Genomic DNA, 26,103 nt, shown 5'->3' with positions numbered 1-26,103 from the left:
CCGCCCACCCCTGGCGCCCCGAGGCCGCTTCCGCCGCCGCCGGGAGAGTTGGTGCGGGCTGTGCCGTGCGGCTGGGGCGGGCCTCGCCGGCCCCTCTGCTCGCCCGGTGCCGGGCGTTGGGAAGCGGTGGTTACTGAACCGGCAGCTGGCGGGCGTGGCGTTCGTCCCGGCGGGGGTGGCGGGCCCGCCGGTGAGGGAGCATGGCCGCCCCCGGGTCGGAGAAGAGCAGCAAGAAGAAGACGGAGAAGAAGCTGGCCGCCCGCGAGGAGGCGAAGCTGCTGGCGAGCTTCATGGGGGTGATGAACACCATGCGCAAGCAGGTACGGGCGGTCCCCGCTGCCCCGGCCTGCGGTGGGGCAGGGGCTCAGCCGGGGCTGGTGGCCCAGTTGCTCCGGTTGGAGCGTTGGCGGGGCCCTTTGCCAACGGAGACTCCGCGGGAGCTAAAAGATGGGGACGGGGATGAGGCTTTTTAACCGGGAGCTCCTCTCCCGAGGAACGGACCGTCCGCCCCCGTGAGCGGCATCCCGCCCCACGGTGGTGCCGCAGCGGGAGGAGGGGGGTGGCTGCAGCCGAGGTTTGGTTCCACCGGTCACGTTTCTTTTGCTTCCTACCGAGAGACTCTGGCCGTCTCGTGAAGAAGCCAGTGGTGCTACAGGGGGCTGGTGGCCTCATCTTCACAAATCTGGACCTTCGGGGCTGACCAGCTTCTTAGATCAATAGTCTGATGGTTATTAAAGATGACACTTCTGTTTGCCATAACCAGAATTATAATCACACGAGTATATTTCAGCTGAGCTGTGCAAACTGAAAGAAATGCTGATTAAACTGCTGGTTCAAGAGCAGAAAAATAATCTGTGTAACTCCTTACATATGAAGGAACCTTCCTCTTCGGAGGAAGAGCTGGCTTGGTTGTGGTACTATGGTTCATTCAAAAACAGTGATGTGGAGCCAGAGTTAAAGCTGCCTCTGAAGCCAGCTGGTCAGGAACACGTGGGGGCTTCGTACTTGGCACTGTCCTGTGTTTTATCTTCTAGGGTACAGCTGCTTGTCTCCCACCATTAGTCTTGCCAAAGGCTCAGTCCAGCTTTTAACACTGGGTTCATTGCCGGTCTGGGTCTGTGCTTCACAAGTGTTATTGGAGCATTGATTCTGCTTTTCTCCAGCACTTCAGCCCTGTTCCTCTCTTGCTAACACACAGTCGTGGTGTCTCCATCAACCATTTCATGTAGCTAAGCTCCTGGCTATGAAAAAGCAAATTGGTTTCAATGACTTCAGGTAGTGGAGTTGAGACCTTAAAGCCAATGATCTACTTTTTTGATGTAGGGTTTGTTTCTGTTCCACTTGGCTGAACGCATTCCAAGGTGTAGCTGAGTTCGTGGCTGTTTAGCTCATACCCCTGTTGCGGTTGACAAGAGGATCTGGCATCTATTTGTAAGTAGGTAGAGGAAATATTGCCCTCCCCTTAGGTGTCTGTGTAGCCCCCAGCACAGGGAAATGGCAGTGCTTTGCTGTGTCACTGCTCCAGAATGTGGCACCACGTTGTTGTTCTGTGTTAGAACCTCATCTTTCAGTAGAGTGGAGTGCCAGCTCTCACCTAGTGACGAGTTACTCTGAACAGGGAGGGAGAGGACCAGGATTAAGTGCTGTGAAACCTGTGTGTACCTCCGATTCAAATGTCAAAATCTGTTATACCTAGAGAGGTACACTTCCGAATTTTGCTGCTATCAGAAGTTCCTGGAAACCTCTAACCACTTCTAATCTGGGTGGCTTCGCTTATCCCACCCAGTGCTTGGCTGCTCCAGAAATTATTGCATAGCTCATGACACTTATGCTTCTTTTAGGAGTTGTTTGTAAGAGAAGGTTAAGTATTACTGGGAGGGGGCAGGAGGAGGTGTGATTATATAGGATAAAATTAGGAAGTCTGGAGGAGCCAGAGGAAAATGTACTAGTTCAGCTGATTAGTTGTGCTAGTTTAAGATGATTTATAGGCAGCTCTTTCTTCTTGTATTTTGCAAAGCCAGGAACTATGCTGTGGTTATAAAACCTAAATATAACATGAGTTAAAAATTTCCTGTGATGGAAACAGCCACATGCATGTGGAGCAGTAGCTATTTATCTGCATGAGTTTAATGCCGTAGGAAAATGGGTCGGTTGGCAAGTACAGCTAATTTTAAAGAGGCTGCTTTTTGTGTTAACTGGGATGTAAAGGCAGCCTCCATGAGTGTGGGAGCTTAGAGTAAAGACTATGGACATAACCTGCACTTGGTACTGGTAACATGTTGGGGACAAGTATGTTTAGTGCGTGGAGGACTCCTTGCTCCTCTCCAACATGAGATGGCCCATGTCCCTGTGAGTTGTACAGAGCTATTTGACAGCATCTGTATAAATCCTTTGTTGCAACTTTGCTGCTGAGTGGAGATCAGCCTGAGTGAAGTAATTAAGAACGAAGCTGGGACAGTGTTGCGAGGTGTTGCTGAACCTGTTATTTGGAAGATGAAGTGCCCTGATGCAACCTCATGCTTGGGTGTGTCTTTTGGTTGGCGTAACACCAGTCACCTGTTGCCTCATTGAGGTGACTCAGAGACACCAGTGGGTCCTTTTGGAAAGAAGCACAGAAATCCTCAGAAGAACATTAGTTGAAGTGGAACAGTCCCATCCAGAAACATCCCAAGGAAAGAAATGTAATTGATGGTCAGTTTTGGTTGACAGATATTTCTTCCCGCACCCAGAGAGGCCTTAAAGTATCTGGGGTGCTTCAAATGCTGAGCTAAGGCACTACATGTATGTTAGAAATGCAGCGTGGAGTTCAAGTGACAGTTGCAAGTCTCAGCAAAGCTCGGCCACAGGATTTTATGGTATCTTGTACTGCTAGTTTCTGATGTTTGTTTTGAACCAGATGTGCTAGGAATTTTAGCTATAAAAGATTTCCTCTGAAATCTGTAATGAAAGTTCTCTTATTTTGTTGTTTCAATCCTAAATGGTTTAAAGTTACAGATATATAAGGCAAGCTGTATGTCAGCCCCCATCTAACTTCTAATTAAAACTTTTTAAAAAAAAAACGAGTTACTTTGTCCAGCGCATGCTTCTGAGTGTCCTTTCCTTCAAGAATCTAAGCCACAGATTTATTTGAAGGGGCTGCATATATGGACTATCATCCCTGTTAGGTGTGCCCTAGATGATAATGTGGAAAACGCTGTTCTAAGGAAGTGTAGATTTCCCACAGGAGAAATGCTCTTTTCTGGGGTTAGTATTGGGGCGGGTGTAGGTAGGTGTTTCTATTATTAAGGTAATAGCCAAAAATCAATTCCTGTTTTTAGGAACCAGTGCTGCTCAGTTTCTCTTTCTTAATAAAGAGAATGTTATAATGAGCTGTATAATGAGCTGCCATTTATTTCGGTCAGTGTGTTCTTAGAAAAGATGCCATTTGAGAATCTATTCAAATTTTGTATTTTTACCCCAATCCTTTACTTTCCTCTCATGTCTCCTGACAACTTTTTTCAGTATTGTCACTTTCCTTTCTCCTTCCAGTGCATGACAGTTCACATGTAGGGGAGAAACTAACTGCTTGTATACAAATATAAGCAGTTAGAGCAACAATTTGTTTGTTTAGTTGTAAGCAAACAAGTAAGAAATATTTTTTATTTTTTTTATGTCTGGAAACTAGTTAGTTGGTCATCAGATGTAATCAGTGAAACCTTTCCATGGAAGTGGCATTTTTGGGACACATTTTCTTAAAAATGTTCCATTGAATGCCTTGAACTTATTCATCACTTTCATTCCGGTTGGGCAATATGATGGCCATCTTCAGATATGAGGTTCCTATGAGCTTTTTGAAGGTGAGCAGCTGAGTGGAAAAGAGCCACTGATGGATGAAAAGGGTGTAATGTAAGTACAGCCTCTGCTGGATGCTGCAGAGTCTATGTTGTTGGAGGCTGATGTAAACGCCACAGGAAAAACTTTAATCAGAGTTTGCATGTTATTTGTGACCATCCTTAAGGTACAAGTTCATGGGTAAACTTGCTAGTTCTCTAGGTTACTGAACTTAACTTTGACTTCCAGAAAATCTTTTTATTACATAACACTCCTGAGTTGTGTGGAATAAGAAAAGCAATGAAGTTCCATAAGCTGTTTTTAAAGATATATTGTTGAAAAATTTTTGAAAATATTGATCTTTCTGGTTTTCTGTTTGTCTGTTTTTTCTCTGATTTAGAAAACTCTATGTGATGTGATTCTTATGGTTCAAGAAAGAAAGATCCCAGCTCACCGTGTTGTGCTTGCTTCAGCCAGTCACTTTTTTAACTTGATGTTTACTAGTAAGTCTCTTCAAAATCGATTGATTATAAGCTTTTGTGATGACATCCTGTTAGACTTGTGGCTGACAAGCTGTTTATTTTATGAAAGTGATTAATTTCAGGGATAAGTATGTGAAGATTTCCTCATTTTGTGTCCTCCTTACATTCATCTCCTTATGTTCACCTTCCCTTCATTTTCCCTTTAGCTCTCTTTTCATCAAGTGTTACTTCATATTTAAGCTGTTTTATTAATTGGGGCCCATATACTGTATTAGAGTTGGTCTCCCTCCCTTAACATGAAATTGGGAGTTCTTACTCTCATGACAGAAATGGCTGAGTTGCTTCCCACCATTAGGCACTTAGAAAACAGGATTTTGGAAGTGTAAGTGCTCTTGCATTTATGCTATCTTTGCAGATTCAATTATGTCGTATCTATCTTACTTTTGTGTGCCTTGCCCATGAATTATGAAATCACTGTGCTATGAAACACAATTTAAGGTTGAGTAGAAGTAAAATAAGTGACTTCCAGTGGTTGGCTTGGTCCGTGGGCACCGTTACAGCGCTGTGTGTGGCTGTGGGGAGCTCGGAGCTGTCTCTGTTGTTATCGGTTTGAAGGTGGGAATAGCTTTTGACAGCGCAGCGTGTGCTCCCTGGTTTTGGTAATGCTGGCTTGGCAGTCTGTGCTGCAGCCAACAGCATCTGTGACCTTTTCTATTTAACACAGTTTATCATAATGTACGTAATACAAGCACACACACACCCCAGTTACAGTGTTTGTCCCGCTGCCTCCTTTCTTTCCTGACTCGCATTAGTAATCCTGGGAAAACAGCAATCAACTGCGTGCGGTTTTTCGCAGGTTCCCCATTTTGTGTAATCATTTTATTTTTCTCCTGTTTGCAAAACGTACAATAACTAGAGTGGCTTATTGATGTAGTTTGTCTCTTAATCTGTTTGCAGCAAATATGCTTGAATCAAAGTCCTTTGAAGTGGAGCTAAAAGATGCAGAACCTGACATTATTGAACAGCTTGTGGAGTTTGCTTATACTGCAAGGTAGTTTTGTTATTTAAAGCTGACACTTTTTCTAGGAAGTCTGCCAATTGTACATGACAAAATCTTAAAATAATGCTTTTATGATTCATCAGTTTTGTTACCATTACAACTATTTACTTTGTTTAAAGCCTGATGTGACTAGACCTTCCATCCTTCTTCCCTTTTCCTTTTTATTTAATCAGTTGGAAGCCCGACAGGCTAAAGAGAGTGGTAGCTGTCTCCAGAAAGCAATTCAGAGCACTTCAAGCTCTTGACTTCACTGTTGGAATCAAATGGTATTTCCCATTGTTCTGAAATTCAGGCCCTTATAGATATCAGTAGGGTTTCTTTTTATGGCCATGGTGGCTATCGCACAGAACCATTTCCAGGAGTTACACCTTCATCTCAGGATGGGCAGGGTGGTAACTATTCTGTGAACAGCATTTTCCTCCTTTCTCAGGTTGTCTATGTGTTCTTTTTATTATTTTTTTTAAACCCAGCTTTCTGCAAGTGACTAGGATTGTAAACAGTACTTTTTAACCAGCTGTCATGACCCATGGATGGCAGGGCTTTCATCTTTGTACTAACGGGATTAACTCTCCTTAGGAAGGCTTTCTCCTTTCTTTGAGAGGAATCTTGTTGCATGCTCCATCAGTGGTGAGAGATGGTGTCAGCACCCCAGCCATATGGTTGCCTTCCCTGATGCCCTTGTCTGGGGGCTCTGTACCTTCTCTTGAAGCGCTGCCAAATTGGTTGTTCTGCCTGTGCACTCTGGGCAAATCAGCCAGAGCTGTCTTGACAATAAGTTTAGACAGATTTTTGCTGATGCCTGATTGGGAGTGGGAGTGTGTCAGAACAAAGGTTCTGTTCATTCTCTGCTTTGTGAAAATGGCGAATCACACAAGCCAAAGCCATAGCAGGCCCCTGCAGAGGGCCTGTCTTACACGCTTATTCTTCACAATCCAGGATTATTTACTCTTTGCCCTTCCTCAGTAGAGCAAATGAAAGCAATTTGGAAAGAAGGGAAGTTGTGTTTTTAGACTGTGTGTGAAAGATTCTTGGGCAAATGGCAAAGAAGTAATTTTGCCATTTATGTGAATTGGTGTAAGTTGGGTTTTTTTACAACATCAAACTAGGTAATTTTAGTGATGCTAATTTTACACCTTCTGTTTTGCAGAATCTCAGTTAACAGCAATAATGTCCAGTCTTTACTAGATGCAGCAAACCAATACCAAATCGAACCTGTGAAAAAAATGTGTGTGGACTTTTTAAAAGAACAAGTTGATGCTTCCAATTGTCTTGGTAAGAGAAATGCAGACTTAAATTTACTGTTTATTTTTTAACTTTGCTGTTCCTGAAAAATAGGTAGTATTATCTAAAAGACAATAATAACTTGGCTTAATCCAGGCACATAAAAATAATTTTACTGTGAATCTGAACTGTTGTCCCTTGCCATAGACAAAATGATCTTGCAGATGTCTTGCCAGTATTGAGGTCCACTGACTGTGCTAGGTCTCACCCCAGCTTGGCAGCACCCTGGAGCTTCTTGAGGTTCTTAAACAGAACCTCAGCTGTTACTGTTCTTGGGGACAGAATTTGACAGAGTTGTGATTTCTACAAAAGTAGCATGTCTTCTAAAAGTGTGAAAAGCATAAATTTAGCATATTTTGCTTTTGGTTGCTCTTCATTTTGACTGAAATCCATGAATGTCATTTGGGAAGATTTGATATTAAATATGTCCTGTAGCCCTAACGCAAACTCAGTGTTACAGAAAAGGTAAACAACAAATAGAACTAAATGCTTTTTCATGCTTCAGATTTGGTGCACTTAATTTAACCAGATATTAAAGATAAAATTGTTTATAAGGTTTCGTATTGATGTTTGTCATGTAGTTTTCCTAGTAACATCTCAATCACAGTATAAATATTTATAATATCAATAGAAATATTTTGCAGGGTGTCTGAATTACAGTGATTCAACTGATGCTTTGGTGCAGTTCAGCTGGGGCTCTGAAACAACTGCTGGAAGAAAGACATTACTTTCTAAGGAAAATGCCACTTATGCTTGTCATATTCCCTACTCTGTGGTTTTTATTAACTAGAAAATAAATTATGGTCTCTAACACTTGCATACTTTATTGCTAATTTATAGCAAAAAGGGAGACAAAGATAAAATCAAATTTTTCCTCAAGGCATTGTTTACAAGTTGAAATGTGTTCCGTGCAGACTCATAGGCAAGTCCACAATTTATTTTTAAAAAAGTCTATTGAAAGAAACTGTGGCTTATTCTGAATCTCTTGACGTTTTGTCAGGAGGTCATACACTTGGATTTTATCTTTCTAGTTTGCATTTCACTACTTAGTGCAGCTCAGGCCAATTGCAGCCCAGAGGCTGGTGTGTTGCTTCTACCCCACTTGCCATCTCCCCCATAGGAGGAGGAGAAAGACTTAGCATGATGAGCAACAGCTGCTGCTGAAAAGCTCTGTGCTTACTTGGTTTCTAATGGGAAGATTGAAAACAGTGCTTCTCAGTAGCAGTTGCTGTTTATAGCTTTATACCAACCTGCCCTTGCAGCAGCACTGCCTTGACGTTGTTGTTGTTGTTGTGTTGGTCTGCAGCTGACTGTGCTACCTGTACAGATAAGTCCCAATTCACTGTGACTCTTGAAGGAAATTTGGCTTGGTTGGTGACTGCTGCTGCACAAGCAGGTCAGGGGAGGTTCTAAAACCTGGATCCAGTTTCTCAAGCTGTTCTTGTTAGACTTTGTTATTGGGATGTGGCTCAACCTGGTTAAGGTACAGTCATCTGCTTCGTAATGGGGAAAGAAGCAGTGAGGAAATAATGCTGCAGCGATAGTTAATGCAGCGAGTGCTTGCAGGTCTGACTCTCCAATTAGTTCAGTAGGGATAGGGATCAGCAGCTTGTACTTATCTTAGTTTGTCCTGAGTTGCAGATGAGTTATGGCAGCATGTATTTTAGAGAAAAAGAAAGCATGGTAATAAGGATTAAATTGGGGTTGCAAGTAGCACTGAAATGACAGTACTTTTATTCTATTTTAATGTATTAAAGGTAATTGCAGTTCAAGTTTGGAAGGTGTGTTTTTTTTATTATTTTTCCTTCATAGGTATAAGTGTTTTAGCAGAATGCCTAGACTGTCCAGAACTGAAAGCGACTGCAGATGATTTTATCCATCAGCATTTCACTGAAGTTTACAAGACAGATGAGTTTCTTCAGCTTGATGTTAAGCGTGTGACGCATCTCTTGAACCAAGATACATTGACAGTGAGAGCAGAAGACCAGGTGAGATCCCTGTTTGATACCAGCTAAGAGCATTGAACTTCACTGTCTTTTTTTTTTTTTTTTATAAAGAACTGGTTTAAAGTAATTTAATTCTGATGTTCCTACAGAATATGATGCACATTGTGCTTGCTAAATTATAGAATAAAAGATACATCCTGGCTTGGTCAAAACCAAATATTAATGAATATCCACATTTCAAGTGTGGTGGTTATTATGTGTTGTTGCAGCAAACTAGGAAGAAAGAAGTCATAAAGGGAGTAAGCGAAACAGTTAGCTTCATTGAGATAGCTGTAGGGCTTCTGATTCCACAGTAGGTGAGCTGAACGAAGTTTGATGCATTATAGCAGTTGCTCCTAGGTTGGAGTTCACGTGCTGTTGGTGAAGGTGAACTACTTCAAAGTGGTAAGGAAACTGCACCTCAGTGGCTGCATGCCTCTACCTGAGTTACGGTCTCAGCCCATTTCAGAGAGGAGTTCCTTCTGATGGAAACGTATGCAAACACATGTGAAGCTCGGGGAACTGAAGGATTTGGAAGCCAGATGAACAAAACACCAAAAGCTAGATGCATTGACAGTGATGGGTTAATGGAAGGCCCTTATTTAGGCAGTGGACACAAAAAAAGTTCAGGTCGCTGAAAGGAGCCTGAAGTTTCACTCAAAAGTTGTAACCTGTGGTAGAAATTATGTTCACAACTGTCCCGTTTGGAAAGCTTGATTCAGCTTATAGCATAGCCCTGAATGCTTGTTTGCTAGATTGTTCTTCCCCACTGCAGGAAAACAGGAAGGGTATACGTGCAGCTGCACTGCAGCCCAAAGAGATGACTGCAGGATGGTCGTAGCTGCTGGGTCCTTCTCGTAGCTTCTGAATTAAATCAATTGAAACCATACTGAAATCTTGCCTTTCTAGCTATGCTGTTCTGGTGCTTGAACTAAGTAATTTAAGTTTGGGTATGTCATCATGAGTTGACTCATACCTTTTGAAGTGCAGCAGAGGGATCTCATAGTCAAGATGGTATATGTACCCACTGAGGTAGAAATGCATGTTTTCCCGACTCTAAAGCTTAGCTTTCATAGAATGAATGCATTTTCTTCAATGTATCTCTTGCAGTAAAAAGCTTCAATGAAAATAAGAATTACTAAGAGTGAGGGATAATATCAGGTGACTAGGCTATGATAGTTGGGTAGTTACAAGTATAAATATGAGTTATAAATATGTCATAGTTCAACATTCTTGCCATGTGCTAGGAAGGGTTCAGGTCATGGTAACGTTCTCAAAGCTGGAAGTGTTGTTTAGCCTGCAGCCAGAATGACACTTCAGAATTTACATTCTTGAAGTTCTATTGGTAAGGCAGGATGGCATGCTTTAATTTGGCAGCAGTGGTAGAAATCTTGTGTAGGCAGCATGGCATCTTTAAATTCCTTTAGGAAAGTGGTAGTGTGCAGATGAACCTGCAGAAGTCTGCCAGTGGTGCTAAAGGTATCGTATTTCTCAGGAGTACTGCTAGAAAGTATACATTACACTCTAGCTTTTGTATTGCTGTAAAGCATATTTATGTTTAGCAAGTATTGAGGAAGGGGTACAATATCCCTGTTGCAGTCATGCTGTTTAATTTTCTTAGCAGATGACACTGAGCTTTAAATATTTTTTTTTCTTTCTTTACTGTCCCTTGCTCACTAGTAATTTTGCAGGATTATAGCTGAGGTGATTTAGCAGTCCTTCTGAATAACTCTAATTCTGCCATTAAATATCTTTTGACATTATAAGTCAGGCACTCACTGCTGGTCACTGTGATTGGTTTCAGCCACGGGAGTAGGTACTGACTGTGTTATCAGATGTAAGGACGTTAGTGCTGACTCTGAAGTGGCACATAGTAGATAAGCTTGCTATGTCTGAGAGGAGCCTTGAATTATCTTAGTATGGAGTTAATATTGGATTTTTATTTCATTCCTTCCTGACCCAGAGGACAATCATAAGTAGAGCAGATTTCCTCATTACCTTGCCTGTTCCCTGCCCCGTAAGAAAACCCATTATCTTTTCCTGTAAAGAGGAGATAGAGAGGAGGTTCTCTGAATGGTAAATTTACAGCAGTCTGCAGCTAAAAACTTTAAATTAGATGGTCTCCTAAGACACAACAATAGCAATATATTTGGATCTTCGACACTAAGTTTGGTAACAGAAGCAGTTTGTCAGCTCAGGAGACTATATCAAGAAGAAGCTATGTCAGCATTTCTGGGGAAGTATTACCTGTGTTTGTAACATGCGACATGAAGCATATTAGTCTCAACCTGGTACAGGGGTTACCTGCATTGATGTGAATTGCAGATTTATGCTTCCCACTTGGAGAAAAAAAGAAGATAAAAAAAAGGCTAAATAGCAGAAGTAGTATTGCGTTTGGGTTTTTTAATTTTGTAGATGGATTTTATTCTGTGGATGTGCGTTTGTTTTATTTAATGTCTGAGCATTGTCTTTTTTGGTGTTTGGTTGTTTTATTCTGGGGTGGTTGGTTGTTGTTGGGTTTTGTTGGTTTGTTGGTTTTTTTGGAAGATGGTGATGGATACTCACTAAACTGTTAGTCTCAGTTAACTCCAACAGGCAGAAGAATCAGTTTGGAGCATTAAGGTTTTGTTATTTGTCCTATTGTCTGGTGATGCACCTCATGCTTTTCTTTCCTTCTCTCTCGTTAAAGGTTTACGATGCAGCAGTCAGATGGCTGAAGTACGATGAGCCAAATCGCCAGCCGTACATGGTTGATATTCTTGCTAAAGTCCGGTTTCCTCTTATATCAAAGAACTTCTTAAGTAAAACAGTTCAGGCTGAACCACTTATTCAGGATAACCCAGAATGCCTTAAAATGGTGATCAGTAAGTTGACCTCTAGCTAAAATCTTTAATGTTCTGTATAATTAAAAAATGCTGTGGAATTTTTGAAAACTGTTTGCTTTAAAATGCTCTGACATTTTCACAGCAAATTAATCTGACTGTTCCCTCTAGGATGCTGTGTTTAGTTGAAGTTGGATTAGCAGATTGTCACGTAAATAAAACCCATCTTATGTAACAGAGTATGACTTTCATTTCTTTCCTCCTAGCAAATAACACGAACTCCATGATGAGTAATGGAATGGAGATTTTGTCAATGAGTCGTTAGGGTAATTGGAAGTGTTAGTGTGCCTTTGGGACAGACTAGCAACTTCAGTATTGTTCATATGTAAATTAATAAAAGAAATATTGTATGTAAACATTTTGAATATTACAAATCTTCCCTAAGCAGATTATAATATTAACCATACGTTGTACTATTTTTGTCTCTAAGGTACACTGACTGTTGAGCCTACAGACAAGTTGCATTCTCAAGGTGCAGATGAGATAGGGAACAAGCTTTGCTTTTGTTTTTAGACACCATTTGTGAAATTTTATCATGTAAGGTTTGCTTCCTTTTGCCTGTTTCAATGCAACAAATTTAGTTGCTTGTTAATATTGGCTAAATAAGCTGATAAATTGGTATAACATGAGTCCATATCCATGTCTTGTTTTCACACAGAGCAGGCAACTTGAAATAGGGTGTAAACCTGGATGTATGCTCCCATCCTCATGTGCTGCAGTGCATTCTTTTAAATCAAAGATATATAGGTGTAATGTAGAAACTAGGTTTCCCCCTTTTCCCTCCCTTCTTTCCCCAATCCCTGCCTCTGAACCATTCCTTTCCATGTATGACCTACACTGGTTCTGCAAGAGTTGTTGTCTTCCTTCCAGGTGGGATGCGATACCATCTGCTTTCCCCAGAAGACAGAGAAGAGTTAGTGGAAGGTACGCGGCCAAGAAGAAAAAAACATGATTATCGCATTGCTTTGTTTGGAGGCTCACAGCCCCAGTCCTGCAGATATTTTAATCCAAAGGTAATCGTTACCTCAGAATGCATTAAGATTCACTGTTTGTAATCTTGCATGTTTTATTTGCTGATGATATTAACTAAGGCATAATGATCTACAAAACGGTATTAGGAAGGATGTATTCCCTGCCTCTTGGGTATACAGTTGGAAGAGTACGGCTAATCAGGTATTTTCAAAACTGTGTACTTAGATGTAGTATTTCATTTTGAATAGAATGATAATGTGTTTATTATTGGCAGTATTAGATATGGAGTTCTGATAAATCCATCTGAGTTGAGAATTGATTGGTATGTGCATCCCACAGCTGGAAATAAATAAAAAGTCACCGAAACATCAAGCAATTAGGAATATGTGGAAGTCTGTATGCATGTGCATGCACGTATGTGTTCAGAGAATAACTCAAATTTCTGTTTTGCACAAGTTAAATTATTGGCTCGTATGTTAGTGTAGAACCCAGTTCTAGACTACAAGGTGGTTTTTCAGTGCATTTATTATAAATATATGACCACTTTAAATCTCAATGGTTCACAATTTTGTGTGTTCTTAAGAGAATGTAAGGAGAAAAATTGGTAGCCAAGTATTACATAAATTGAAGAGAATCAGTTTCTACAGCAAAAACCTTAGAGATCGCCCATTTAGAGCAAGCAAGCTTTGCCTGAAACTTGTTTCTGTGTTTCCTTAATAAAATCAAGCCACAGGAATGGTGTATATTTCAGCTATGCAGACTAGATGGTCTAGAAACATTGGCTGCATGCAGAAGGATTAGTCATACTCTCCTTCACCAGGAAAGCACGTGCAGTAATACAGAAAAAAGTTGCTATGTAAATATCAGGGCTCTCTAAGTTATGAGATCACATATATGTAATATTTTGTTGCAGAAGTTCTGATTGTTCTAACTCAGCATATTAAATGCTTGTTATAATTTCAAACACTTTTGACTATCAAGTTCACACAGACAACACACAATGTGAGCCCTGTCAAATCAAATTCAGAATGAGTGATCCCTTGGGATGTGTTTTGAACTCATCAATCATATTCCCTTATGTAAGATAAAATTAAAGCCACCTTCTTTGAGCACTGCTCAAGTCTGGGGAAAAAAAAAAACCTACCAGCTTTGCTGACTTAGTTTGAGAGACATTTAATATGTAATTTTAATGGGAATTCCAAATTCCTAAATAATGGGCACCTTTTTTCTTCGTATGCATTCTTAAGTAATATAAGCAGTACCCCAACTCGGGGTGGGGAGGTGAGGGGAACAGAGCAGATAATTCTCTCCTTTCCAAGGTCTGAGTTGGGGAAGCCTTTGATCAAGGCATTCATCCTTTTCAAACAGATACTTGGTTTTGGCATTTTAACAAGTTGTAATTCACCCACTATGCTCCGACCTTTCTTTTATTAGAAGGAAATGAGATCAAAGTTTCTTTCTCTTAATCTCCAGTTACTTATCTTGGAACAAAGCTAATTTTAGGCAGGATGGAAACTAGATTTGAGACTTATTGTACCAGTTATTAATTGGCAATGGTTGTATCAGCATAGTGTGCATGTGGTCTCTTTACCAAGGTAACTGATAGACACTTAAGAAATTTAACTTAACATCAATTGTGGTCAGAATTCAAAAGATGGGCGTTGTTGCTTCATCACTCTTTATAAACTAATATGAACCCCCTAGTTGTCACCATGTATTTTCTGAAAACTTAATCTTGTTTGAAAAATAGTAATCTCAGTGCATGCTGAGTGGAAGCAACTCAAAGACTTACAATTGAAGTTAAGTGATCTTCAGTCAGACCTAAACTATAATGTTACAAAGAAAGCTGTTCTGTGGACAAAAAGTTGTATCTGTATAAGTCTACATAAAGCATAGGATACTATAGCTTAATTTTTTCATAGACTATTTGTCCAGGTGTAACAACAAAAAAGAACTGAGTTTGGAAGAAATTTTGCAGAACTGCCTCTTGATCGAGTTTTATGGCCTTGCATGTGGGACTGGGGGGGTGGGGAGGGCAGGGAAGGAAAAGAAAATAAGTGGGTAATGGAGATCATGATTCTAACAAGCATGTCTTCCTTGAATGTTTTTCCTAGTGCTTATGTGCTTTCTTGGATATTCTTAGCTAGCCTGTCATGTCTTGTTGAATAGCTTTCACTTACTTCACTTCAACTCTAAGCTATTTAAAGGTCCTTTTCTGGATGTTTTGCTTGAGTATCTGAGTTTGATCTTTAATTACCTGTGACAGTAGCTTCTTAAATGCAACAAACCAAGGATCCAGAACCCCTGTTGAATTAGCATCAAATGCATGCAAAATAAACGTGGGATGTAAGGCTCCAATGCTGCAAAGGCTATATCGCGTTTAACTCGCTTTAATTAGTCTCATCAAAAGATCATGAAGTATCACAGAACAGAGAATCAAGGTTGTGTGTACTTCTGCAAGGTTAGGACCTTGGGAAAGAATTGAAATTTTGTTTGTGAACTGATGGATCAGTTCATATTCTGAACTGATTGTGAAGTCTTTCACTTGTGATTTTAATTAAATTTAATAATTAAATTCTTATATGTCAGCTAAAGAAACTGTTCAAAGCCAAGGTTACACTTTTCCTGAAAATACTTTCTCAGTTGTAAATGATACAAATTTTAATAATTCTAACACGATAAAGCTAGTGCAAAAAACTTTATTTTCACTGATTGCTTTGCACGCAAAATTAATCTCTAATGTTGATCTTTTATTTTCTTGTTGTCAAAAAGGGTTCTTAAAATAAGAATGGATTGGATACTGTGTGTTATTTGTTGAGACTGTTAGCAGTATTACTTTGTCTATATTTGTTGTCTTTGCACTGTAACTGATATTTCTATTGATGCATGTACTTCATCAAGAAAGAAAAAATGATGCAACAGGACAGATGCAGACGGGCATAAAACTTGTGGAGCAATCTGGCCCTATTTTCAGTAGAGATGTTTGTTTTCAGAATACTACTAGAAATCCTAGATGTCCTATTAATGGTGGTGGGAAGCATTTTCTTGTTGAATTTTCTACAGAATATTTTTTTAAAAGCTGCTTCTTTTTTTTTTCCCAAGTTGGAAATAAAATACTTTTTGTTTTATGAATTCTTGGTAAAAATGTATATAGGACTTTATGGGAATTTGAGGCAGCTATGTGCTTATTCTTTTGAGATTTCTGTTTCTGGTGACCAGAAATGGCTGGAAGTATTTTTTTTAACAGTGCAAAATCCAGCAATGGCAAGTAAAAAGTAATAGATGCCTGGCAACGCTGTTTCTTGGTGATTAAGGGAACCAGCATACCTTTTATGAGGATTCAGAGCTGTAATCAATAAGCTATTCGTGGGGAGGTTGTCCATGTTAGGCATGTCTGCTGTTTTCCCTGATAAACTTGGAAGAGGAGATACCAACTGAAAACGAGGGAAAAGTCTTAAACAGAAGGAGGTACTTTTTCACATGGCCCATAATTACATGTGCCATTCTTGTCACAGGGTCTTATGGCTGCTAGGGGTTCACATAGTTTTAATAAGTGATTAAATATATTCATGAAAGAGAAGAAAGCCTTTCAAAAGTATTAAATACCAAGGTATAGCTTCTGCCTCTGGTGTCCTGCATCACAATTTGTTGAAAACAAAGATCAGCAGGGGAAGTGTCACCATATACCTATCTTGGTCTTTTTTTTTCCCTACTGAGCCCCCCAAAAATGAGGCTTGCCACTGCCCGGGGCTGTGTGGATCTTGACTGGCATAAAGTAACTCCTATGCATAATTATTAAATGTGTAAAATGTATAAATTGGAATCAATTCTATGTGGTGCAGACACACTGAAGAGCATTACAAAAGAATGATCATAATTGCCTCCTGCTGAGTATGCTCAGGTTATGGCTTTTCATTTGATAAAGGTGTGGATTAAATAGTAGCTATGAACTGAAGCTGTAAAGTGGGTCGGATCACAGCCCTTTATAACAGTAAAGGGAAACAACAGGATTTTTTTGTAAAAGTGCCAGAAGTCTGAGCTAGGAAATATGTTGATCTTGCGCAGTGCACTGAGACATTTTCTTAAGATTTATGCAGCTATTTATTTTGCCATGCTGTAGTATGGCTTTCCTTTCTAGGATGCCCGAGGACCTGTTTCTCACCATAAAGGGCCACATGCACCTGCCAGCTCTTCTTGATATGGGGGATGCTACAAGAAAAGATTGTAAGATGTTTTGGACTATAACATGCTCTGCCTCTCTTTCTTTGAACCCCCATGTAGGAGTCGCTGTTCTTCCTCATTGACCAAGGTGTTTGAAGTATGTCCTTGCTAAGAAAATGTAATGATGTAACGTCTTGTGTGAACCATTACGATGAAGGTCATTCAGCAGGTTGAGCTAGACCATCCTGAGGTAGCACAGATAACAGTTAAGGGCCTGTACTTTCCTGTTCAGTATAGGATGCAAGCTGTGCTCATGGAATATGTGAGATGCTATTACTCCAGAAGTGTTTCTTGTGCTGTATGCTATCCTGGTCTGCCATCAGTTGCTGAGTTTGGTGTTCTTAAGGCTTTGGGTAGTGTTACTGCCCATACCTGATACTTGCTGATTTTGCCAATCCGTGCAAAATCAGTTACTAGGCAACATGACTTGCCAGTATTTGTGATGGAGCATTTCCCTATTTCTCATGCTATCAACTGTGGATAGCTATAGATCATTTGTGTTTTGTAAATTCTGTAAATAAGCTTCTAGTTGTCATGGTAATAAAGTATGTATCGGAGCTTTTTAACTGAGTTGCTTGTCAATTTGGATATTATCTTCTCCTTTTTCCATCACCTTTGTTTGGTACATTCTGTATTATATTTTTTTTTTTAGAAAGACTGTGTTACTATATGTAAGATGTCTTTTTTTCATTCCTATAAAAGAAAGTGCAATCCTACTTTATTGATCATATGCATTGTTCCTTACATGGTAGCAACAGGAGGTCAATTCTGCTGGGGGCGGGAGGGAAATAATCTGTTTTTCAGGGAAGCTATCCTGGGTGCACACAGAGGATAAGGAAACAGAAATTCATAATGTCATGGTTCGTTGCAGCTAACTATGTCTGTGTCTAAGAGAATTTTTCAAGAGTACGCCTGAGGAATATTCTTCAATAAACAGTATTCATGTTTGTTTTGAAAAGGAACTTTAAAACTGACCATATCTAAATCTCTCTGAAAAGCTCTGTTTGAAAAACACTCGCTGTGCAGGTAAGTGTTATAATCTATTAGACATTACTTGTTCTTTGTAATGCAGGATTACAGCTGGACAGACATCCGATGTCCCTTTGAAAAGCGCAGGGATGCAGCTTGTGTCTTCTGGGACAACGTAGTTTATATTTTGGGTGGTTCCCAGCTCTTCCCTATAAAGCGAATGGACTGCTACAATGTGGTGAAGGATAGCTGGTATTCCAAGCTAGGACCTCCAACACCTCGAGATAGCCTTGCAGCCTGTGCTGCTGAGGGCAAAATTTATACATCTGGTGGTTCAGAAGTGGGTAAGACACTAAAAATCTTTAAAACAAACCGAAAAAAAAAAAGCACAAACAAAGATACCTGGAATTTTTTCTGTTTTTGCATGACTGTTGAAAAGAAACTGCACGTTGCCATGTTAACCTAATGATTTTATTTTCACGTATTTAGGATTTTATCCTCCCCACAATCCAACAATCTATTTCTGTTGCATTTTTAAAATGGTTTCACTGATTGAAATGATTAATATTTACATTAACTATAGCATAAAGTACACTACAGCTCTTAAGAGTTGTAGTTACTAGGGATAAGCAAATATCTTTTGGGAGTCCCACTCTGCTCTTGGTTTGCTTCTAAATCCACACAACTCACCGTGGTTTAAAATTTTCTGTGATGTATGGCCAGAATAGCTGCATTTTGACAATGGTATTACTTGTATACAATGTATGTTGGGCCTAATGAGTTGTTTGGTTTTTTTAAGGGGAAAAAAAAAAACAAGGGTGGGGAAAAAAAGCTTTTGAAACTACTGCTTTTGGTGGTGAAATCCTGCCTCTGTAAAGGAATTTGTCCATTTTTCCTGTCAAATGACAAAAGTTATCTTCTGTTTGTCATTCTGTTGGCTTGCTTCAATAGATAGAGAAATACTACTTTCTTTAGATGTTATTATTCCTTAGAGTAAAAAAAATTAAAACCATTGTTATGGGTTTTTTTTCTCTTACCAAGAAACCTCATGGGTGAGTTATGCTATATGTTATACCAACATTTAAATTTTTTTTTCTAAATCCAGTACATCAGAAGCAAACCCAAAGTGGGAATGTAGGTACACTATATCCATAAAATATATAAAGCTTTAAAAAAGCCTGTGTTGTAGGGGAAAAAAAAAAAAAAGAAAAACAAAAAGCAAAGCAGCAAAAAAATCCTCAAATCTTAGAGCCAAGGACGAATTTTCTAGTAGATCCTTTTGAGTTCTGCCTTGCTGCAGAGGGAGGTGAGCAGAGGGAAAAAAGGTCCTAATCCGTGCTTAACATTGATAAGTCACTTAATGGGAAGTTGTGACATCTAGGTAATGTTACCTGACTCCTGAAATGCTGAGCTCTGATGTAGCAGCAGGTCAGACGGCTCCTGGCCGCCACCTACCGTAGTAAATGGGAAATAGCACCTTTCCCGTTACTTGAAATGGGCTTAACCAAGGCTGCATTGGGAAACTTGTAATGCCACAAAATCTTGTAAAGCTTCCAAGTTTCCCACATGTCAGTTCATTGAGGGAGTATGATATAAGCTTTGATTGTACATTTTATCTTCTAATACATTGTAATTAGTTAATACAGTTGTAATGGAAACTTTAATTTAAGAGTTTTCTTTTAAATCTACCCCCGTGTTACTTCACAGTTTCGCTTTACTATCCATAAATACTATTGAAGACAGAATAGAAAAGCTAAAAATTAATAATGGAGGTTGTTTTGCCTGTACTTTTGTCTTTGGAATCCAGGGAACACTGTTTGGAAAAGTCTGTCTATCCTGAATGTAGTATTTTCTAATTTGGAGCAGGCCATTGTGTGAAACGATTAATTGGTGAAAATGCTGCCATGTGTTTAGCTGTAGAGAAAGCTTAAAATTGCATGCTTTTTACATTAGTTGAGGAGTCTGGAAAACAAATTACTGTGCTAGTCCCTTACATAAACAGGGCTCACATCCACTTTTTGGATTGATGGGAATACTGTTTTATTCACAATAGCTAGCAGAGTTTGAAAGATAAACATACTAAATTCTTCCACTATATTTAGGTGCAGGAAAAATACTTAGCACTGTCAGCATACTAAAAATGGAAGCTTTTACCTTTTTTTTTTAAAAAAAAAGATATTAAAGACAGTTCTGCTATATTTCCCATGGATGAGAATTTCTGCAGCTTCAATAAGGATGTATATTTACATCAAGGAAAAAATATGTCCCACTCTATACAATTCTTCATGGTATTGAGAATTACATGGTAGGAGTAAACAAACAATGCAGTTTTTAAGTCTGCTCCTGTATTTTGGGTCTGGAAACACAGCGCTGTTTTGAGGGTTCAAACCCCCAGCTGGTAGTGAGTGCTGCTAGTGAGACACACTTAATTTTTAGAAGTGGAAGGCAAGGAAAAAGAGGCACAAAAGAAGGCACTTTTAATTGTTCGAGGTGAATATATCTATTGAAACAAAGGGGAGGATCCTGGTTCTTTTCTGAGAGTGTCATATCCAGCCTTCTGTGCTTTGGTGGTTCAGCTAGTTGCCTGAAAACAAGTCTGTCCATCTGTCTTCATTAGAAAAACTGCTTTTGATGTCAGCAATAGTTTTACTGGCCCTTGAGGGAGGAGTGCACAGACTTTGCACTTCCAGAAAATAAGTTATCTGCCAGTCCTCAGGAAGAAAGTAAAATGGCGAGGGGCAGCTGCCTTGTGGTTGCTAATAATTCAGGAGTATGTTATGACATAGTCAATCTATCCAATTCCAAAGGCAACAAGTATTCTGGGACCTGGGCAAGTCCCATTGCTCAGAAAAAAAAGACTTACGAATCTGTACTAAGTTTACAAAGCTGGTTTCATCTTCACAGCTGAAAGTTCAATGTATTTCCAAGTAGTGAGAATAGCATGAGATGATGACAATATAATCAGTAATTTATATACATCTCTGTTCAGTGTTCCCCCTAAAAAAAAAATCCTCATAATTTGTTTTTGTTTTTAAACACAAATAGCAATTTTACAAAGACTCAAAAGAGTTACAAGAACATACTTTCTGAATAGTCCCAAGTTTTAAGTTGGTTACTGCAGCTTTCTGTTTTCAGCTAACGTACAAAGCATCAATTTGATAATTACTGCTAGACTCTTCTCTTGAAAGGCAATCATAAAAATTAACGCCACTTTGGTGGGTTTCTATTTTTTTTAAAGGAAATTCTGCACTATATTTATTTGAATGCTATGACACGAGAACAGAGAGCTGGCACACCAAGCCCAGCATGCTGACCCAGCGCTGCAGCCATGGAATGGTAGAGGCAAATGGTCTCATTTACGTATGTGGAGGGAGCTTGGGAAACAACGTTTCTGGAAGAGTCCTAAATTCCTGTGAAGTTTATGATCCAGCCACTGAAACGTAAGAATTGTACCCATTCTGATTATTTTTGGTCACTTGTGGCTTTGCTCACTCTGTAAATAACAGAAGTATGGATGAGTAGGAAGAATTGTATGTGGTAAGGAATTTTACTCAATTAGGCAGTAATAAATCAGTTATTTGTAGTTTTACTTAATGGGCAGTTTTAAGTAGCTTTCTTCCATATTTCCATATTTGCAGACCTGCTTTGGCAGGGGAGTTGGACTAGATGATCTCTGAAGGTCCGTTCCAACCCCTGCCATTCTGTGGTATTTAATTTTCCTAATGCTCGGTTTTATTTACATATTTTATACTTATTTTCTGTGAACTCAACAGTGAGCTTTCCTGTTTTGTTTGGTTTTCTTTTTCCTCAGATGGACGGAGCTATGTCCAATGATTGAAGCCAGGAAGAATCATGGACTGGTGTTTGTGAAGGACAAAATATTCGCTGTGGGTGGACAGAATGGCTTAGGTACTTTAATTCTATTAATTCTCTAGTTGTTTTCCTGGGGGCCTTTTTTCTTTTGCAGAGAATTCATTTTGCTCTGTTCAGCTGAAAAACTTTAAGCAGTACCATAAAGCATGTCCTGTTGTTGTCATCACACCATTGTTCACCTCGCTACTTCACTGTATCTGATTTTTTCAAACTCTTACTAATGACAGTGCTGTTGAATTCAGATATGCACCCATACTGTAGCCTAGTTCTGCAGTAGTTAATACGGCTAAACCAGTCATCAGAGAAAAGGGTTTTTTAATTAGTCTTTATGTAATTTGAGAGATTTTTAGCATTCGTTTGAGACAGGTAAAGATGTAGCCACTGTTTTAGGAACTTCAGTCTAAAGGCTTAAAGCTAGTCAGCTATTTTAAAGTGGTCAAAGAGAGAACTTTTTTGACTGCCCTAGTTTTGAGATATGACTTATTGTCATGGGCAGGTAACTTATGATCTTCCTGTCCCCTTGTCTTTAAAACTAGAATAATAATGGTAGTTTATTTTCCAGGAGAATTTAATTTTAATTATATAGGGTTTCTGAAGTGCTCTTCAAAATGGAAAATTCTGAGCTATCAGGTTTATTAATCACTATTTATGGTAATTGGAATATTTTATTTCAGAGTATTGCTATTTTAGAATATAGCTTTTATTTTAATTAGCTACTAAAACTCTTCCAGCATTTCTGATGCAAACACGTCAGTAGATGCATTTTTGCACAAACATTTTACCAATCAGTTACAGCCAGAGCTGCTATTTTGCCAAATATTAGTATATTCACTGAATGCTCATTTTAGAAGTGTGTACTATTGAACTAATAAGCTAAAGTATTATTTTGCTGTTCATATTCTGTAGCCTGATTTATTAATTGTTCTTGTTGTAATATAATGGGGAAAAGTTATGGCTGGGGTGAAATATTTGTACCTCTTAACATTATATAAAGGTTTCTTAGTCTCTCAGGTCTAATAATTTAGGACTGGAAGTGAAAATTCCGTGACTCATATTACAATGGTTAAATAGGGATAACGGTGTTTGTAGATACTGTGAAATATAATTACTAGCCTATTTCCTAAAAAAGGGCAATCTTAAGTCACAAAATCTACTTTTCTCTAATAACTTTCGATTCCCTTGGTCCTTTGCAAAGGGACTTAGGCGTTTAAACTTCAATGATTTCAATAATTATAATGAAGAGAGACATCCTCTATCAGTAAATTACCAATTTAAGTAAAGGTACTGGTGACCCCTCTAGAATAATGCCCTTGCTATAGGGGAATTTCAGGTGGATTCCTGTGGTTTAGTCACAAGTCTGTAAGAAATTCAGCATTGGTAGTTCTTCATTCATGAAGTAACATGTTAGAATCTGTAGAAAGCGTGAAATGTGAAATTTTTTACAATACATGTCACTCTTCAGTATCCTGTTTACTTTTCTCTATTTCTGCATTTATAAAAGGGTAAACTACTAGTTTAGAAATCTGTAGCCTTTTTTCAAGTGGTTTTTATTTTTACTCCAGGGTTTATGTTTTAATCTAAACCTTGAAAACAAAAGTAATTTTAAGGAAGGATTTGTATGCTCTAGTTCAGTCCATACGGTATAATGTAATAAGCAGTTATCTGTTTCATTGCTTTGTAGGTGGCCTTGATAATGTAGAATATTACGATATCAAGATGAATGAATGGAAGATGGTGTCTCCAATGCCATGGAAAGGTGTAACAGTGAAGTGTGCTGCTGTGGGATCTATAGTCTATGTCCTGGCTGGTTTTCAGGGTGTTGGTCGATTAGGGCACATTCTTGAGTATAATACTGAAACAGACAAGTGGATAGCCAACTCCAAAGTCCGTGCTTTCCCAGTGACAAGTTGTTTAATCTGTGTTGTAGACACTTGTGGGGCAAATGAAGAAACTTTAGAGACCTGAAGACCTGTAGGAGATGCTGAGACGTTCTTCAAGGACTTGGGGAAAGATGGCTATTGGTGCTTTGCTTCCATGTTTTACTGGATCTTGTTAAACTGAGTAACACAAAAAACTGAGATGCAGTCTTTCAAGTTTGTATATACAGCACATTGTACAACATGGATTTTTGTCATGCCCATTTTCTTGTCTGTTTTAAGAGATGGGGATGTGCTTTGAGAATCCGCTTACCTAGCTGAGATCATATGGCATCTTCCTTTAAAAGGACTCTGTGTGTGGCCTTGTCAAAAATAGACCCAATCCAGTTATTTGAAAGAACTTAAAGCATTTGATGAAGATAACATTTCTGGTTGTTGTGGTTTAACACCAGCTGGCAACTAGGACCATGCAGCCGTTCACTCCCCCACCCCACGCCCACCCCTGAGTAGGCTAGGGAGAAGAGAGAGAAAAAGGAGAAAAAAACCTTGTGAGCTGAAACAAAAACAGTTTCATAGAACAGTAACGGAAGAGAAAATAGTAATAGTGGTAATAGAATATACAGAATAAGTGATGCAATACCATTGCTCACCACCCAACGATCAATTGCCCAGCCTGTCCTGAGCAGCAGTCGTGGATTTCTTCCCCCCCGCCCCAAACCCCTGTTTCTATACTGAGCATGACATCTGGAACATTCCTTTGGCCAGCTTGTCCTGTCTATGCTCCTTCTCAGCTTCTGTGGGAAGCTGAAAAAGTCCTTGACTTAATGTAAGCATTACTTAGCCAAAACTAAACCAATATGTGTTACCAACATTATTCTCGTACTAAATTCAAACACTGCAGCTACTAGGAAGAAAGTTAATTCTCTCAGCTGAAACCAGGACACTGGTTAAATGACACTTTACTGAGCTCAGTTGCAGAGATTGCTCATTTAATAAAGGTGAGTAAATGCAGCTTGGGTCATGAGAAATATGGGCAAAAAATTTTCTCATTTATACCTACCTGCAGAAATCTTACTGGGATGCAATGAAGATTTTTCCTCAGGAAAAGACCAAGGACAGCAGTGTAATAAAGATTCCCATGGTGAATGGGGGTAGGCTATACAGCTCTCTAGATTGTGATAGCTGCCCTCTTCCAGTGACTTTTCTTCCATCATTTGCATGACTGCATATCAATTTTTAAAGTTAGACAGGCCATATATAGAGATTAAAGAAATACTTTGCTATTGACATCTTTGGCATTTTGGGGAGCTTTCACAGAGACTTTTTTTTTTAACTAAACTGAGGTAGGGGAATGGTGGGGGAAGTCCAAAATAATTATGCACTATAATTAGCAAGTTGGAAACTTGGGATTAATTTTCAATATATCTTCCCAGGCATCAGACTGTACATACTGTGGATGCCAAACCATTAGCAAAGATGGGAATAGGAATGGGAAAGCAAAGTCAATACAACAAATGTATTGATTTTATTCTTGAAAATGACTGTTTTTAAAATCGCATGAACCAAGTCATTAAAGATACTTTATAGAAGTCTTCTAAAGTTGCACATGGTTATTAATTTCTGGTTTGTAAGCATATAGTTCTGTAAATATTTCCAGCCAACATGATAGTAAACTTCTTCCAGTGTAGAAGTTCAGCTTGTTAAGCTATTGGTGTCAATACCATGTACATCCTCCAACTTCTGGAAGACTACACAAATGATGTATGTCTGTCTGTCCTGCTCCCATGCCGGTTTATTAATATCTTCATCCTAACTTTGTCACCTCCCTTCTAACTTGCTAATTTTTTCAGATCTGTTTCTATGAGACTATCAACTTAAAAAGCTGGTGCTTGCCTACCTGTACCTTATGCATTGCTGGTGGTGTGGATTTTGAGTCTGTTTTATTTCTGAAGATCTTCCAAGTTCTCCTAAGTAGTATAAATTGCAGTTTTCAAAGTCAGTGCTTCTTTGTAGACTTTGTCCTGGTTTTCTTCTGCATCCTAACGACTCCGTGTGTACAGAAAATGGTAGATGCACTACAGGGCTTAATAGTGGTCCTGCCACTTAGTTCTTTATTCAGTAGTAAGTGAATGCCACCAAACTTTTTTTTTTTTTACCCTGTTCCCCCTTGCTTTTCCCTTTTTCTGAGCCACAAAGTACCGTGTCATTGTTGTCTCCGATCATCAGTTCTAAGATGCTGTAAAAACTGAATTGAGCTGTGCACTTCTTCAGGTTGGTGGGTTGTTTGGTTTTTTTTAATCTGCCTTTAAAATTGTGAACTGCCACCTTCTACCTTTATTTTCAAGGGGTTAGTAATTCTTTTGTTAAGCTACTGAAAAAACTTCATAAATGCAACGAAGTGTAGCATGTCACAAAGTGTGAGCCATCTTCTTGGCGTGGCTTTCTCAGTGGCGGGACTGTACACAGCTCCTCAAACCCCGCTATGTCTTCTTGACGGTGCTCACGGTGTTTGTGTACGCCTCGTAGTCTGGGTTTTTTAACTCGACTTTTACTTCGCCGTCTGCCCCCCTTCAGTACCTGAACTGAAGGCGACGCTTCCCTGTCGTCTGGCAGGCCCTGCCGTCTGTCGCTGCGTGTGGTGACACAGCCCGGTCGGCGGACAGCTCTGCCCTCAGCGGCGGCCGTTGGGCC

At 39.4% G+C, this 26,103-nt stretch overlaps 2 protein-coding genes across 3 annotated transcripts in view; both read left to right on the top strand.

The window, feature by feature from the left end:
* KLHL7 (kelch like family member 7) lies at positions 1-25,407 on the top strand. Of its 2 annotated transcripts, XM_014937761.1 has the most exons (11): positions 1-320; positions 4,211-4,313; positions 5,250-5,343; positions 6,500-6,624; positions 8,446-8,621; positions 11,308-11,482; positions 12,371-12,513; positions 17,766-18,006; positions 20,901-21,102; positions 21,474-21,571; positions 23,217-25,407. In XM_014937761.1, exons 1-11 carry the CDS (start codon positions 201-203, stop codon positions 23,498-23,500), a joined length of 1,761 nt encoding a protein of 586 aa, XP_014793247.1. In that variant the 5' UTR covers positions 1-200; the 3' UTR covers positions 23,501-25,407. The 2 variants fall into 2 exon arrangements, with proteins under 2 accessions (XP_014793247.1, XP_014793248.1); XM_014937762.1 differs by lacking the exon at positions 1-320 and having other exon boundaries at positions 4,223-4,313; positions 5,227-5,343.
* The window catches only part of NUPL2 (nucleoporin like 2), a 7,577-nt gene continuing 6,608 nt past the window's right edge, over positions 25,135-26,103 (top strand). The window contains exon 1 of the mRNA XM_014937638.1: positions 25,135-25,173. Within this exon, the coding sequence (XP_014793124.1) occupies positions 25,135-25,173 (39 nt within the window). The remainder of the gene's footprint in view (positions 25,174-26,103) is intronic.

Source organism: Calidris pugnax, unplaced genomic scaffold (assembly GCF_001431845.1).
Source record: "Calidris pugnax isolate Ruff unplaced genomic scaffold, ASM143184v1 scaffold11, whole genome shotgun sequence".
Classification (NCBI taxonomy): Eukaryota; Metazoa; Chordata; class Aves; order Charadriiformes; family Scolopacidae; genus Calidris; species Calidris pugnax.
This window is presented reverse-complemented; position numbering and strand designations above follow the sequence as displayed.